Source organism: Phaenicophaeus curvirostris, unplaced genomic scaffold (genome assembly GCF_032191515.1).
Source record: "Phaenicophaeus curvirostris isolate KB17595 unplaced genomic scaffold, BPBGC_Pcur_1.0 scaffold_51, whole genome shotgun sequence".
Lineage (NCBI taxonomy): Eukaryota > Metazoa > Chordata > Aves > Cuculiformes > Cuculidae > Phaenicophaeus > Phaenicophaeus curvirostris.
Window position 1 is genome coordinate 974,832 of NW_027206674.1, and position 16,057 is coordinate 990,888.

Sequence of the window (16,057 nt, forward strand, 5' to 3'; positions counted from 1 at the left end):
GACCCGAGAGGCTCGGGAACCAGTTTGTGATCCCTGTGTCTCCGCTGTGTGGTTTATTCGGGTTCGGTGGAGCCGACTTCCTCGCCTGCATTAGCAGGGGATGCTTACTTGAAGCTGTCATCGCCTAGAGGATGGATTCTCCTTCCTGAAATGAGGGAGGGAGATGGAATTTAACCTCTGTGGCGTCTGGGGAATCTGTTCCTGCTACGGAGAGGAGCTTTCCTGCTGGAAAGCCTTGAAGTGCTTGCTTGATGCCAAATCTGGTCTGGGAAACTCCAGCTCGGTGTCATTTATAGGGGAGAAACAGGAGATTTAGGTGTTCACGTGAAAAAAAGAATGTTCCTGCTCTCAATCCTGTTCATCCAGCCCCAGTTCCTGGCGACTGTGGCTGCCGGAGGCTTCTGGGAGCAGGAGCTGGATGAGCTGAGCTCTGCGAGAGGGAGAATTCCACCTGCTCCATGTGAGGGAGATTTATTGCCCTGAAAAACACAATTCCCACACTGTTTATCCTTCCGGAGCGGTGAAGCTCTCTCCTGCAGGCAGACACTTTAGACTAGTCCTGGAAGGTTCTTTCCTAAACATAATTAAGAGCCTGAGTCACTAAATAGCTCGTCAGCGCTGTAACGAATCCTGTGTGGCCTCGGCTTCTTCCCAGAGTCGGTCCTGGGAGCTGTAGGGGGCGAGGGAGTCGCCTGCCCCTCGCTCCCACCTTTTAGGTGGGTTTATTAATGGGACATCATCCCATTTGGGGATATTTTGGTGTCTGCAACGTGATTCCCGTTGGTGCTGTGGGAACAGCGGGTGCCTTGGAGGAATCCGGTGGTGCTTAGAAGGCTCTAAGAGAGGAGAGAAGGGGGTGTGTGGGAAATCTCTCTCGAGGCCAACAGCCTTTCAGCTCCTTCTCCCACTGGAATAAATTTTCTCCTAGTTCCACATCTTCCCTCTTTATATTTCAAGCTCCGTGCATCCAGCCTTTCTCTATTGAACGATTATTACCCTGTTCCATGCGACAAGTCGGTTCAGTTTATACCAGGCAGAGCTGAGGAGCCCACGATCCTTCATCCGTGAGGGAATTTATAGGTGTTTCTTGCATAATTTGAAATAAACCCATTTCCTTCAGCCGCTTTGTGCTTCGGTTCAGGTGATAAAGGAATGAAATCCGTTATTGAGGGGATGGACAGAGGCAGAAGCAGAACCACAGGGAGGGAGGGGATTCTGCATTCTTGAGGCCTTAGGTGGGTTCTAGGCTCCTCGGCACAGGAAGGAGCTGGAGCCGGTGGAGTCTGAGGATTCTTCCAACCCCTTCCCAGATCTATAAACAGCTTTGGAAAAGGATGAGGTGGCTCAGGGGAGGCTGGAGGAGGAGCGGGGCTGTGCCGGGGGGCATCCTCCCTCTCCTCTCCCTCGTCCCCCTCCTCCTGTTTACTTTTTAAGCTGCTTTAATCACTTTTGAGGGGAAAAACTTGAGGGAAAAAGCACTTTGTACCCAGTCCCCGGGGGCTCGGCCAGGGCCAGGGCCAGGGGCCAAGATGGCGGCGGCCAATCCCGAGCGGGAAGGGGGTTGATTGACAGGGGAGGGGGCGGGGCCTAGGGACGAAACATCCGAGAGGGGGCGTGGCCAGCGAGGGGGTGGGATCAGCCAATGAGTCTCGAGGGGGCGGGGCCTCAGAGCCTGAGGAGCCTGAGCCAATCAGGGCTGTGTGGGCGTGGCCACCGGTGGGCTCGGCCAATGAGCACCGAGGGGGCGTGGCCTGCGGGGGCAGCCAGTGAGAGAGGCGGAAGTGGAGGCTCAGCGCGGGAGCGACCAATGAGCGGGGAGGGGGGCGCGGCCTTGGAGCGCGGCCAATGGGAGCGCGCGGAGGGGGGGGGGAAGTGGGGGCGCGTCGAGCGCCCCGCGCGTGCGCAGAGACGTCGGCGCTGAGGGGCGGGCGGCGGTGTCGGCGCCGCGGGCCGGAGCGCAGCGATGGAGCCGGGATACGGCGGTAGGTGCGGGGGCGGGAGCCGCGGGGAGCGGCGTGTCCCTCCTCTCTTCTCGGGGGCGGCCGCAGCTCCGTCCTGTCGCAATGGGGGGGGGGGGGGGAAGGCGCTCAGCCCCAACGGGAGGTGTTTTTCCCGCCCCCTTGAGCCGCCGCGCGCGCTGATTGGCTGAAGCTGACGTCACTCACGCTGCGGCGCCGCCGGGGCTATTTAAGCGCTCACGGCTGTCTTGGCCACGCCCCGTTCCCCATTTCCCGCGCTGATTGGCTGAGCGTGACGTCACTCATCGCCGCGGCGCGGCTGATTGGTCAGCGGCTCCGGAGGGGGCGGGCCAGAGGCGCTTTTATTTGCGCGTTGGCCCCGCCCCTTCGCGCTGCGCTGTCGCTGATTGGTTGCGCGTGACGTCACTCTGATGGGGCGGGGCCGCGAGGGGCGGGGCTCGCTCGCTCCCCTTTTTGGGGGGGGGGGGGGGGGGCGGAAATGGCGCCGGGCCCATTTCTAACGACGACACAAAATGGCGGCCGCGCGGCTCCGCCTCCCGCGAGAGGGGCCTGGAGGGGGGCGGGCGCTGAGAACCCTCAGGAGGGGCCCAGAGGGGCTCAAAGCGCCTGGTCCGGGGGGATCCCGCGCAGGAACCCGGGCTGGGTGGAGAATGGGGTGGGAGCAGCGCTGAGGAGAAGGACTCGGCGTGCTGAGGGGAGGAGGAGCGCCCTGAGGGGGCTCAGAGCCTCGAGATCCAACCGGAGCCTCGAAATCCAACCTTCTCCTGGGCTGTATCCAAAGAAGTGCGGCCAGCAGGGCCAGGGAGGGGATCCAGCCCCTCTGCTCCTCTCTGGGGAGCCCTCGTCTGGAGGATCGTGTCCAGTTCTGGACTCCTCGCCGTAAGAAGGAGACGGAGCTGTTAGAAGGGCTCCAGAGGAGGCTACGGGGATGATGTGAGGGCCGGAGAACCTTTGCAGCGCGATCCATTGGATTCCTCTTCCAAAACCCTTGGCAGGGGTTAATTCCGCCTTGTGCTGCCCCTCAGGTTGCTGAAACCCCCTGGAAAAAAGGCTGCGGGCTGCTCCCAGCCCGTCCCCGCTGAGGGGAACGTTGTCCTGGTCCCAGAGCCGGGTAGGAAGCAGCAGAGTCGCGGTCGCGATGGGACGATCCCTTCTGATCGCTCCCTCCTCCTTCTCCTTGCAGGTTACGGCACCTGGAGCGCCGGGGCCACCAACACACAAGGTGAGGCTGGGGGGTAAAAGCACGGCTGGGAGCCCCCGCTGGGGTCAGAGCTCGGGGTTTAGTTCCTTCCAGACAGCACAGGACACATTAAAAAGTATATATTATCCATTTCATCCTTAAAATTCACTTTGGGGAGTCCCAGCTTCCCCGTGTCCCTCCTGTGGAGCAGTTTTAGTAGCATTTAACTGGGCAATATCTGTCTCTGAGCTGTTACCTTTGTTGCTGAAACCCTTTTTTCTCTCTCCTGCTCAGGTACCTACGCCACGAACGCACCGAGTTGGCAAGGTAAGTGCTGAAACTCCTCCAGGCTTGGGTTTTCCCGCTCGGGCTGTGGCGAAAGGAGCTGTTTTTCAGCTCTCAGACTGGAATTTGGTGTGAAGGATGCGGTGAAGCTTCAAAACTGCTCCTCCTCACTCGTTCCTTCCTCTATTTCGTGCTGCCATTACGGCGTTCCCCTCTGCGGCTCCGTGGCTGCCGCCCGTCAGCTCCTTAAAGCAGAAAATCAGCTCCTGGATGGGAAAAGTTCTCTTATTTCCCATCTCTCTTTCTTATTTGCTCTGGCACAGCCGGATGTGCACATTCATAAACTGATTTTACTTGGATTCTATAGTTTTCCCCTCGAATCCCAAGGTTTTCCCAGGTCATTCTGGCAGCGCAGAAGCAAAGTTCTCTCCATGCAAGCTGACCTTTCCTCAATAAACCCTGACTTGCTTTTGCTTTTCCTCTCAGAGCAATTAGCTAATTAGCTAATTGTTTTGGATCGCAGGGCTGTTTTAAGCTGGCTTGAACACTTTCCCAAACAAAATCATGAGGGACTGTTGGAAAACTTCTTTTCTTTGGTGTAAAATTGAGCAGCGCCCATCGGGCTGTGGGTTGAAACCTTCACCTGATGGAAACGAAGGGTTTTCCTTCTATTATTACTCATTTAAGAAGCCAGATTTCCTTGAAGGGAGGTGAAACCCAGCTGCCCCCTTGCCAGTGGGATCCTTTCACGTCCAAACTCTTCCTCCCGGTGCTGCCGTCTTCATCATACGGGATTAACGTGGATTTTCTCTCCCAGGCTATGAAGGCTACGACTACTACAGCCCCCAAACCACTGCGGCCAACACGGGGGCCACGTACAACTACGCCGCGACCTCCAGCAGCTGGGAGACCCCCAAAGCCTCGGAGCTGAGCCTCAACGCCGACGTCGGAGCCACCATTCCCGTTCCCTCCTACGGCACCGAGACGTCGGCCAACGATAACTCGGATTCCATCATCGCCAAGATCAACCAGCGGCTCGATATGCTCTCCAAGGAGGGCAGCGGCGGCGCCGGGGACGGCATGGACGACCAGGAGAGGTGATTCTTTACTTTTAATAGGATAAAACAATAGCTTTGAATTCAGATTAAGGAGTTTGAATTGCACAGGCGCGGTCTGGCCTTTGTTGCTTGGAATACGAGCTGATTTTTAACCTGTCCTTGTGTCTGCGTTTCACATCTCAATGCAAAATGGTTGGACTCGATGATCCAGTGGGTCCAACCTGGTGATTCTGTGATTCTATGATTCAACCCCGATGTGCACAGGGAGCATTAAAGCAACGGATGCTGTTGACTTTCGATTCCTAGATTGCACAGAAGGCATTTTATTTCTAGTTGTTAGGTTTCTTGAAGTAATTTTATGCTCTGGAACCCTTTCTTCCCCGGTAATTGTTCGTTTTACTCCCACTGGGTTAAATTGTGCCTGGCTGGAGCTTTGCTTTGCAATAATCGGTGTTTGTTGCTGCGATAACAACGCAGACCCTGGTGGGAGTCGCTGTGTAAATGTGGTTTCACCTTTTTTGTGCCGTTGAGCGGCGGCGGCTGCGGTCAGACACGGGGCTGAGGGGTTCGTCCACGTAAATCCACAACTCGGGGATGAGGAGAAGCAGCTTTGACCTGGGGAAGCATTGGAATTGTCTCTTTTGCTGGCAAACCACAGCTTGGAGGGGTTTAGCGCTGGGAAATCAGTGAGATTGTGGCATTTCTGCTTGGATACTCGAGCAGTCAACCACACTCCTTCGATATTTATTTATTTTCCCTGAAAAGGTGGAGCGGGATATGGGAAGGGATGGGTACACGGGGTTTAAAATGATTTTTATTCCACATTTCTGTATTGGGATTGTGATAAAAGCAGCGGTGGGAGCCTGTGCGATGCCCAGGGGCGTTGTGGCTGCTGACACCGTCTCCTCTCACGCAGCTCTTTCCGATTCGAGTCCTTCGATTCGTACGACTCAAGGTCCTCCCTGAACGACCGCGACATGTACCGATCCAGCTACGACTACGGAGAAGTCGGAACCGACCGGAACGATTCTTTCGGGAGCCAGTTTGACAACCGCCGGGATCAATCTCGCAACCGAGGAAACAACAACTACGGCCTCATCCGAGGCCGAGGTCAAAACCGCGCCCAGAACCGCGGGCGCCCAAACACTTTCAACCGCTCCGACCACTTCATGCCCTCGTCCAGCTCCGAGCGCCTCTCGGCTCGTTGGAACGAGCTGAACTACATGGGCGGGCGCGGGATGGGAGGTGCCGGATCCAGCAGGCTCCCTTCGCTCTTTTCCCAAGCCCTCGTTCCCGACTACGGCGACTACGGAGATTACGGAGATTACGGGGACTACGGCGACTATGGGGATTACGGGGATTACGGCGACTACGGAGATTACGGGGACTACGGAGACTACGACTACGGCGCGATGGGCATGTCGGGCATGGGAATGGGCCGGTACGGGAACGCGCCGTATGGAATGGGGCGGCAGCGCAACAGAGACAGGATGGGGGCGGTGCCCTGGCACCCCAACACGCTCATGGTGAGTCTTCACTCTCCTTTCCTTCCTTGGGAACGTTGGGGTTTGTTTTCCTGCCTGGGTGGGCACCACTCTTCGCCGAAGGCCTAATTCCCGTTGATTCCACCATGGAATAATGGAAACCTTCCTGGGCAGAGCAGGGTGTCACCAAACTTGAGCTGTTTCCACATAGAACAGACCCTCTGAGCGCTTTCCTTACCCCAAAGCCGTGTTCCAGGGGCACTAACCCAGCTCTGAGACCATTTCTTAGCCAAAACATGCGTAAGAATTAGCGGAATGATGGAAACCTTGGATTTTTAAGCTTTTGTGGCGCCTCAGGTTGGGTGATACAACTGGTTTCTTCCCCTTTTAGCCCAAGAGAAGAGGTTTTCGAAACCGTTCCGGAGGGCGGTCGGACGGGGAGGGAGGAGGAAGGAAGCGAAAGCAGTCGCAGAGCGGAGATGAGCCAGACAGCAAACAGGCCAAGACGGACAGCGAGGGCGACGACACGGAGAACGGTGCGTGCTCCCCCTCACCCCCAGTGTCTGAGATCTGAGTCCAAGCACCCCTCTCTGCCACTAAACCGCATCCTTAGGCACCTCATCTGCCCGTCCTCTAAACGCCTCCGGGGCTGGTGACTCCTCCAGCGCCCTGGGCAGCCTCTGCCAGGCCCTGATGACTCTTTTGGTGAAAAATCTTTTCCTAATGACCAATCTGAAGCTCTCCAGGCGCAGCTTGAGGCCGTTCCCCCTTGGCCTGTCCCTTGGGAGAAGAGACCAGCACCCGCTTCTCCTCAGCCCTCCCCTTTGAAGATCCTCCCTGCCCTCAAGCAGCTTACGGGCCACTTTCCCCTCTGTTTAGAGGTTTGCTGGCTGACAGTCATTCATTAACGTCGTTGGAATGCTCCCGTGAGCCCGCGGGCTCTGCGATTCCTTTATTTTGTGGCCTGTGGCAAAATGCGATGCCCAAGGCAAGGATCGTGGGAGCAGGGATGAGGTTTACAGAGGAGCCCAGGAGCCTTTTGCCGTCATGGTGGGGTCCGAGTCGCTGTCGCAGCGCGTGGGGATTCGTCTGGGGTGGGAGAAAAGCGTCCCAGCCCCAGCTGAGCGGTTTCTCTTGTTCACAGCAGACGAGGGCGACGGGGAGGAGAAATCGGGAGATGAAGCCGACAAAGGTGTAAGTAGCTTTTTCTCATCATTCTTTATGGCAAATGTGGGAACGTGGAACCGCTCGAGCAGTTTCCTCGGTGCTTTTCACGGCACTAGAGTGGTTGAAATTGCCCAGAAACAGCGTTTGGAGCCCGTTTATCGCAAAGGCGTTTGCTCCATCCTCTCCCGTGTCCTCCCACGGGGATCGCTGGCGGATCCACTTGTTCCAAGGTGCCTGGAAAGTGGTTGGAGTGGGAAGGCTGCGATCCTGCGCCTGTTCCTCCGCTTGTGGTGCGGCTCCGTGGGGCTGAGCTCCGGTGAGCGGCTGTTTCCGTTCCAGCGGTCGCTCTGCCGGGCTGGATCGAGGTCGTTGCTCTTTGGTTTCCCGGCACTGTGTTTCTCAACTGCCCAGCATTTAAATTGTGAGAGCGAGAAGCGATGCTTAGCAGTGCCCTACGACCCAATCTCTGGAAAAGAACTAATTTGTGAACTTGAATTTAAAAGGACTTTTAATCCACAACTCGTTAATCCACAGTTAATGAATCCCTGGCCTGGTTGAAGGCTGTGAAACTACTACGTCCCCATAAATAACACCAGCACCTTTTTGTCTTTCTCTTTTCCAGGAGAACTGGGGAGATTCGGTGGAGGAAGATGAGGTGTTACCCCCTTTCAGGCCGTCCTCCCGGATTAATCCTGCTCTGAATCCATCTGCTTCGCCTCAGAGCTTGGTTGTTCTGGTGAAAGCTGGTGCAGCTCCTGCTGTGACCCGTTCCCAGGCCGGGGCTCCGGCTCTGCCTCTCCTGGTTAGCCGGGAGATGCCAAACCAACTCCGTTTCTTCTCACCGCAGGGCAGAGCAGGAATATCTTAAGCTAAATAAGCCTCAGAGGCTTCAACCACTGGGATAAACCCTGTTTGGGTTTGTTTTTTTCAAATAGAAGGTGTATTAGAGCTCTGATTTAAAACACTATGGTCCAGAGCAACAGAATCCATCACAGCTGGTTTGGGATTGTGATTTTGGGGAAGGAGACACCGACCCCAAGCACCTTGTGCCTCCATCATGGCGCCATGTGGGGAAAAAGCAGGCGTGTGGCTTCTCTTGCTGCCTTGGGTTGTTTTCTGGATGGAAACCGAGCTGTGGCTGGGTGTTAAAATCCGTGTTTAAGCCTTCCGCTGAGATCTGGGTCTGGTGTCCAGGCTTCAGGAAGGACATGGGGTCCTCAGAGATGATCCGAGGGCTGGAGAACCTGTATGAGACAGGCTGGGAGAGTTGGGCTTGTTCAGCCTGGAGAAGAGAAGGTTCAGGGAGGCCTTAGAGCAGCTTCCCATGCGGAAAGGGGCTCCAGGAAAGCTGGGGAGGGACTCGAGGGCGGGGAGATGGTGAGGGGAACGGTTTTGAGCTGAAAGAGGGGAGATTGAGATGAGATCTCGAGGAGAAATGTTCTCCTGGGAGGGTTGGGAGGTCCTGGTTACCCAGACCAGGGGTGGCTGCCCCATCCCTGGAGGGGTTCAAGGCCAGGTTGGATGGGGCTTGGAGCCCCTGAGCCATGGGAGGCGTTCCTGCCCATGGAAGGGTTGGAACTTTGGGCTTTGAGGTCCTTTCCAACGCAACCCATTCCGTGATTCTATGAAAATGGTGCTGGTGAATCATTACCAAGCTTGGTGGGGCTGGCAGAGCTCCGTCTCGTGGCTTTCTAACCCAAAGTGCCGCAGCGATTGGGTTCTTTTTAGCTTTCCCATGAATTATCAAGGAGTTCTCGGGAAGGCAGCAGGAGGAACGTACCCCAAACCATCCCGAGGAAGGTGACCTGCTGGGTTTTGTTGCTGAGCTTCCTTAAGGAGCGTTTTCAGCCTTGTAGAAAAAGGGTGAATGGGGGGAAAAAAGGAATTGTAGGGAAAAGGAGCAGTTATAGGGAAAAGGGGCAGCTCCTCGCGAGGGAGGGAGGGAAGGGTCTTCAGCAGCGTAAAAGTCAAGCCTTTTTCTGCTAACGGCACGTCCTGGTGCAGTGAGAAGCTGAGGAGCTGTGGGAGAGGAGGGATTGGGTCTTACAGTACTGGAGACCTCAGAAAGAGGCTCCTCATTCCCTGCAGTCAGCAGCCGCCTTGGGAAAGGGAGAGCTTGTGACTTCCCGAAGCGAAGAGTGAACCGAAGGAATTTGGGTGCTACAACCCCTCGGCCATCAGGTTGGGAAGCCACTCATTCCAGTTTCTCTCATTCCCCTCCCCAGCGTCTGGAGACGGCTGTGAGGACGACGACGAGGAGGTGAAAAAGAAGAGGGAGAAGCAGCGGAGAAGGGACAGGATGCGCGATCGTGCTATGGACAGGTGAGGAAAGCCGTAAGCCAGGCCCTTCCCAAGGCATAGCCACCAATTTAGCTCTCCCGTTAGCGCGGGAGAATTCTGAGCTCCTGAGAGTGGGGAATTACGGGGCTCCACACTGATTCCAGCAGGATTTCTTGCTTTTCGTGGCTGTTTTAAGATGAGGACAACACTGCGGGGTGGATACGCAGATCAGGGTGGAGTTTCCCCTCCCGAGCGGTGTTGAAAGGGGCTGGTCCTGCCTCCTCGCTGTTAGGACGGTCGCATCTTCTTGATGTTCTCTTTAAGCTGCATCCATTCTTCATTCTCAGTCCACATTGCTCTGTTTAGAATCCAGTTCGCCTGTTCCGTCTGCAAGTTCCGCAGTTTTGAGGAAGAGGAGATCCAGAAGCACCTGCAGAGCAAGTTCCACAAGGAGACTTTGCGATACATCGGTACCAAACTCCCAGATAAAACTGTTGAGTTTCTTCAGGTAAGTAGAACATTCCAGGCCCGGTTTTGTCCTTTCCAGCTCCGATTTTTGCCTTTCCAGGCTTCCTTGGAGACCGGAAGGGGTTACAAATTCATCCCCGTCCAGCCCCCTGCTTCGTTAACTCACGTCGCTGCTCATTAACGCATCACCAGTGACATCCCATTGCATGACGCTATTTCCCAGGAGTTTTCTTGTTGGGAGGGCAAATTGTTTGGATGAATTTGAATGGAAAATCTGGGAATTGCTATTCCAGAGATGATCTTTGCCATCCGCACACTTAGAGCTGAGGAAAGCGAGATAACAACCAGGCTCTTCTGTTGTCCAGATGACTGGTGTTTGCATTTTGGGGGCGTTTTTCAAGGGTTTGGGGTCTCCCGCAAGGAATTCGGTGGCGATAGGGAGTTGGATCTTTCCAGCTCTTGCTGTGGGGTGGGGAGGGGAGGATCCCTGCCCTGTCCAGTTCTTTTATCGGCTGCCGGTGTTCCTGGAGAGCCCGTTTCCCTTCAGCGCTCCTCGTTTATCCCGGTGAATTGAGAGATGTTGAGTTTTCTCCTCCTTCCCTCTAGGAATACATCGTCAACCGGAATAAGAAAATCGAGAAGCGGCGCCAGGAGCTGACGGAGAAGGAGGGTGCGAAGCAGAAGCCGGATCCTTTTAAGGGTGAGCGTCTGCACTTACACGCTCCCTCGGTGCTGGAAAATAGATCAATACCACTCCCAGGAGGAATCGGTGCTTGGAATTTGTGTCTGGGTGGCTCAGCTGCAGGTTTGGGGCGGGGTTTTTGCTGGTTTTGTGTAACAAAACATCCTGGTGGGGACGGGGCGATGCTCTCCTGCAGTTCCACAGGCTGCAGGGAAGCTCGCTCGGCAGCACAGGTACTAAAATTAGGGGAAAAGTCCCTGGAATTGTGGATTTTTTGTGCTGTTCGGCTCACGCCACCGGATACTGTATTTGATTTTAAAAAAGCAGCGAAGCTGAGTTGCTGCTCCCTTCCTCCTGCACTTGGATTCTGTGTCAGAACGATCCGTTCCAGAGCAGAGAAACTCTCCTTGGGGCGAGGCGCGGGAGTTTTGATCTGGAAACAGGAACTGGGAGGAAGGAAGGATTGAGCTGGAGAAGGTGGAAGGGTGTTAACCAGCTGAACGTCTCCTTTCTTTGGGATTTCGGCTCATCTGCGCCGCAGGGATCGGCCAGGAACACTTCTTCAAGAAGATCGAGGCGGCTCACTGCATGGCGTGCGATATGTTGATCCCCGCGCAGAACCATCTTCTCCAGAGGCACCTCCGATCCGCCGACCACAACCGGAACCGCAGGGTGAGCAGCACGAGCGATTCAGGGATATTAAAAGGGATTTTAGGGCCTTTTCTGGGGTTCAGCGGGGCACGGTGTCCAGGCACACGGTGGAAACGCACAGAGGAGACTTTCTCTTCTGGATTTGCTAGAAATTCAAGTTAAAAGCAGCCTCTGAGGGTGCTCGGGGAGTTGGCAAATGAGGTGGAATTCGTGACTGAAACCAGAGAGGGGTTGTGGGAGCTGCGGAGGGAGTCGGGATGCACGTCCCTTGGAGTGATCTCTGTGTTTCTCTCACGTATTTGATGTGGGTGTTTCTGTCCTGGACCGATCTGGGCATTCAGGGAGCGTTCCAGCTGCTGGGGCCAAACCATTTTGTTCTCCAGGGCTCCTGGTAGCAGGAGACCTGTGGGTGCTCCCTTGCATCCCTTTTTTTGTGCTCGTTTCTGGGATTCGGGATCAGGCTTCCCGAGGCCTGTGGAGGAGGAAGGAATGGAAACCCTAGATTCACACTCTGAGCTTGAACTCTCCCCTGATCCCGGTTTCGGTTCCTTTTCAGATGGCGGCGGAGCAGTTCAAGAAAACCAGCTTGCACGTCGCCAAGAGCGTCTTGAACAACAAACACATTGTAAAGATGCTGGAAAAATACCTCAAGGTGAGTGAGCGAGGGAGGCGGCAGCTCCCGCCGAGATCCTGGAGCGACCAGAGCCGCGGCACCGAGGGGAGAAGCGGAGGTTTCGCTCCACTGCAGTTTTCTTTCTGCGTCTCGAGTCCGGTTTCTCTTCTCTGTAGGCGCTTTCCCACGTCTCGTGCGTGTGTTTTTCCTGAGCTCGCAGCCCGTACCCGCTGCCTCCTTCCCAGGTGTGGGTAGGTCTGTTCTGGAACCATCCAAAGCTGAAAAGGAATGAAAGGAACCAAAGGAGCCAAAGGAGCTCCGGGTTCCCGAAGCCGCCCTGCGTGCGGGGGCCTCGGGGGCTGCCCTGGGTCCCTCCCTGGTGCAGGGAAACCAGCGGGAGGGTCGGGAAGGCTCCGCTTGAGTCCTGCTGGGATGGAATCCGCTGCGTACAGCTCCCGGCCCGCCTGCTGGCCTCGCATCAGGGACGGAGTGTTGATCTTGTGAGAGCCGAGCTCTGGTTTGTCTCAAAGCACTGAGCTCTGGAGCTCCTGGCAGCGCATCCCGGGGCAGAGGGGGGACGTGCAGTTTCTGGGAGCCGAAGCGCCTTCCTTAGCCCCCCTTTTTTCCTCCTCTTCCTTTGGGAAGTGGCAGAGATCACCCCAGCCGATCGGCAGAGCCGGGATGGAGCGTGAGGAGAGGTCGGGGTAGGGTTGGCTTAAGCCCCGAGCAGCGTGTGGAAAGACGAAGCCCGGAAGGCAAGCGCAGCCTCGGCAGCCTTGGGGGGCGCGTGTGCCGAGCCCAAAGCTCCTCGCGGTATCCGCGTGGGTTTAACGGGCGAGGTCCGCATCCACGAGAGGGAAGGTCGCAGCCTCCTCCACCAGGCGAAGACGAAAAGAAGCGCTTTTGCCTACTTGCTTGTTCCCTGGGAAGCCGGGAGCGGCCCCGGATCCGGCAGGAGAAGCCCTTGTGAGCGGCCGAGGGCGGGAGGTGCCGGCGCTCGGTGCCCTGCGGGGGAGCAGATTCTTCCCCTCTCCCTCCGGAGTCCCGGTTGGGACCGTGGCCCGATCCCGGACGGAGCTGGCGCTCGGCAGGCCCGGCCTGTGCTCAGATCCATAAACCCGGCGACTCCGCCTTGGGAGCCCGGGGAGCGGAGCCGCCGAGCTGGGCTGAGCCGGCGTGGGACGGCCGCGTCCCTTAAACCGCGTCCCCTAAAGCGCTCCCGTTCCTGTTGAGCAGGAGGGTGAGGGCGAACCCCACCCGAGGAGGAGAGAGCCCTCGCGGCACAGGAGGTGCCAACCTCCGCAATCTCTCCGAGAGATTTAAAACATAAATAAATCCCCCCTCTCCCCACAAAGGCCGGGACCGCTCAAGTGCAACTCCGTCTACCCCTGCCAGGGTCCGCAGGCACGGCCTCCTCTCCTCATGAGCTCCGGTATCAAAGGCTGCCGGCAGAGCTAACTGCATCGGCACGGGACCTTTGGCCAGCGGCAGGAGGAGAGCTTCGGATCCATCCCAGCACGGGCTCCGTATCATTCCCAGGTGCAAAACCAGGCTGAAAAGGGGTGGAAGGAAAATCTGAGGATTCCAGGTAAATGCCAAGAGCCGCCCTGCCGTGAACGTTGCCGGCAAACCTTCCCGAGCAGGAAGGCCGCAGGGCCGTTAGTTAATCAAGACGTGGCCGCATCCGTTCTTGACCGTCGGCCTCACGATTCCTCCTCAGAGGGATGGCGAGAGGGCTCGCCCTTCCCGTGGGAAGCCGTGGCCGTTCCCACCACGCGTGGGCTTCGCTCCCCCCGGGAGATGATCCCGGTGACGTCAGACGCTGGGGTCCAGGTCGCTGGTTTTGTTCCCCCACCCCGTCACCTCCACGGGGCGGGATCCTCGGCCGGAGAAGATGAACGTTGAGGTTCCTCCTCCACCTGCATGGATCTTCCCAAGCCGGTGTCACTCCGGCATCTCCACCCCCGGAGTGGGGCGGGAAGGAATTGGAGAGCGTTTTGCCTCCCGCTTCCCAGAAAAATCAAACCTCCCCTCTCCCAGCTCGGCTGATCAGATTCCAGGCGAGGTTTCTGCCACCTCCTTCCCGTCCCCAGCAGACGGGGACGTGCGAGAGGGGGGAAAAAGGGAATTGCAGGAGCAGGGTTTGTCCCCGGATGGCAGCCGGGGGCGTGTGGGGCATCTCCTCTCTGGCCAGGACGGGGATCGAGGGCGGCAGCTCCTGGTTTCGGTGCTACGAGTGCTCACCCCGTGTCTCGGTGGAGCCCCCCGAGGCGAGGGGGAGCCCTGCTTGGATCCCTTGCCAGCCCGGATCAAGGTAAACCAGCTCCAAACCCAAAATCCGGAGGGTCTCGGTGTTCCCGGAGCCCCCTCCGGGCGGGAGGAGGCGAGGGCTGCGAGGTTGCGACCGCGTCTGGATTACTCCATCTCTCCTGAGAAAACCATCCAGGCGAGGGGAGAGCCTGGAAGCGTCACTGGCCGGAGGGTTGAGGAATTCCTTTTGGATTTTAATCGTCCCGGTTAAACCAATATTCCTCCCGGGCGAGGAGCGGAGCCGGTTATCGCCGGCACGCTCCGGCGGCAGCGCCGGCTCTTCCTTAGCGCAGGGTCTCTCCCCACAACACCACGCAGGGTTTTTTTTTTTTTTACGGATCCTTTCCACTCCTCCCTGGCGTGGGATCGTTTTTCCCGGTGTTCTTCGCTCGCTGCAAATCCTTCGGGATTTTCCACAGTGGATTTTATTTTTTCCCACAATTTTAAGACTCGGCCGTTGCCAAAACCAAACCCTCCCCACGTTTTCACGCTGGAGATGACTCCTTGTCTTTCTCCCGTCTCTTTTTTCCGCAGGGAGAAGATCCCTTCACAGATGAAATCGCAGATCAGGAGGTGGATGAAGCTTTGGAAGGCGGAGACGGCGCCGGGGAAGGAGCGACCGAAACCGCCACCGTCGAGGCTGCCCAGGAAGGCGAAGGAGGAACTGGGGAAGCTACCCCAGTGCCAGAAGCTTCCCAAGAGTTTTCCAAACCTGAGGAATTCCTTAAAAATCTGGGCGAGCCGGATCAGCCCCCCAAACCGCTGCTGATGCCCCCGTTCCTGCAAGACGACGAGCTGGAAGCAGAGGAGACTATGTCAGAGGCGCCTTCGGAAGCAACCGCGGCGGCGCCTTCCGAAGCCACCGAAAAGCAGCCTCCAGCTCCTGAAAATCCTCAAGAATCAGCTGTTTCCCCCCAAAATGAACCTGAGGGTTGGGCAGGCAAAGAGGAGGAAAGCGGGAGCACGGATGCGGCCGCCTGCGCTGAGGAAGAGGAGGAGGAAGCGGCTCCTCCGGCAGCTACGGAGCCGCAACAGGAATAACTGTGAATATTTTTGGGAGGTAATGGTTTAATCCCTAGTTTTTGATGATTTCTTGTAGTTTTTCACACCCAGCACCCAAGTCTGGGCCTTAATTTAATGGGAGGGACCTGGCTGCTTCGTTAGGGAGCGTCCCCGATGCTTCGTTCATCCCGTTAAGGTTAATTTCTTCCCGTTTTTGCCAATTCTTTCTTGTTTCAGGACGAAGAACGTGGAAAGTCGGAGCGGGACTATGGCACTGCCAGGGTTTGGGGGCATTTTAGAGAAACAGGAAAGGTTTGGAAAAACAATAAAAGCATCGATTCCATCCCAGTGGCTCCGTGGGTTTTAAGGGCAGTGGGAGCGTGGTGGGATGGAGCCATGGTCCTTCCCTCTTCCCTCGTCTCCCTCTCCCCCATGTCAGAAATCCATGAGTTATGGGATTTTTATTTCAGTATTTCCCCAATTGGGTGATTTTTCCTGTAGGGAAATACATTGATTTTCATCTCCATTACCCCCAGAGAGCTGGGGCAGTGGGAGCGAGCACAAAGATTCATTCTGAGGGGAATTGTTTCCCCCCCAAAACCCCTTTTCTTGCAGGATTTGCAGCCTGGGGCCCCTGCTCCATCTCCAAACCCGTTTCCTAGAGGAGAGAAGGAAGCAACGGCTCTGTTGCCCCTTTTCTTCCTCAACCCCCCCCTTTTTTCTCTGAAAGAAACCCTTTTCCTCAAAACTCCTTTTCCCTCGCCTTCCTTTTTGTTTCTCGCGCCCCAAAGAAACCATTTTATTCTCAAACCACCATTTCTTTTTCCTCGAAAGCTCCCCTTTTTCCTCAAAACCTCCTGTTTTCCCTCAAAACCCCCTTTTTCCCCTCATCCTTTAT

The 16,057-nt window shown here is 56.6% G+C and overlaps 1 protein-coding gene across 4 annotated transcripts; it reads left to right on the forward strand.

Annotated features, from left to right (window-relative positions):
• Positions 1-1,882: 1,882 nt before the first annotated feature.
• AKAP8 (A-kinase anchoring protein 8) lies at positions 1,883-15,502 on the forward strand. 4 transcript variants are annotated; one of them, XR_011339519.1, is made up of 15 exons: positions 1,883-1,982; positions 3,163-3,201; positions 3,454-3,486; positions 4,262-4,541; positions 5,419-6,028; positions 6,378-6,522; positions 7,131-7,178; positions 9,379-9,475; positions 9,800-9,941; positions 10,508-10,601; positions 11,125-11,255; positions 11,791-11,886; positions 13,243-13,435; positions 13,568-14,161; positions 14,692-14,781. XR_011339519.1 is itself a non-coding variant. In XM_069881567.1 (14 exons), exons 1-13 carry the CDS (start codon positions 1,964-1,966, stop codon positions 15,196-15,198), a joined length of 2,241 nt encoding a protein of 746 aa, XP_069737668.1. In that variant the 5' UTR covers positions 1,883-1,963; the 3' UTR covers positions 15,199-15,217; positions 15,397-15,502. The 4 variants fall into 4 exon arrangements, 2 of the variants coding, with proteins under 2 accessions (XP_069737668.1, XP_069737669.1); XR_011339518.1 differs by lacking the exon at positions 13,568-14,161 and having other exon boundaries at positions 14,692-14,826; XM_069881567.1 differs by lacking the exons at positions 13,243-13,435; positions 13,568-14,161 and adding an exon at positions 15,397-15,502 and having other exon boundaries at positions 14,692-15,217.
• Positions 15,503-16,057: the final 555 nt, after the last annotated feature.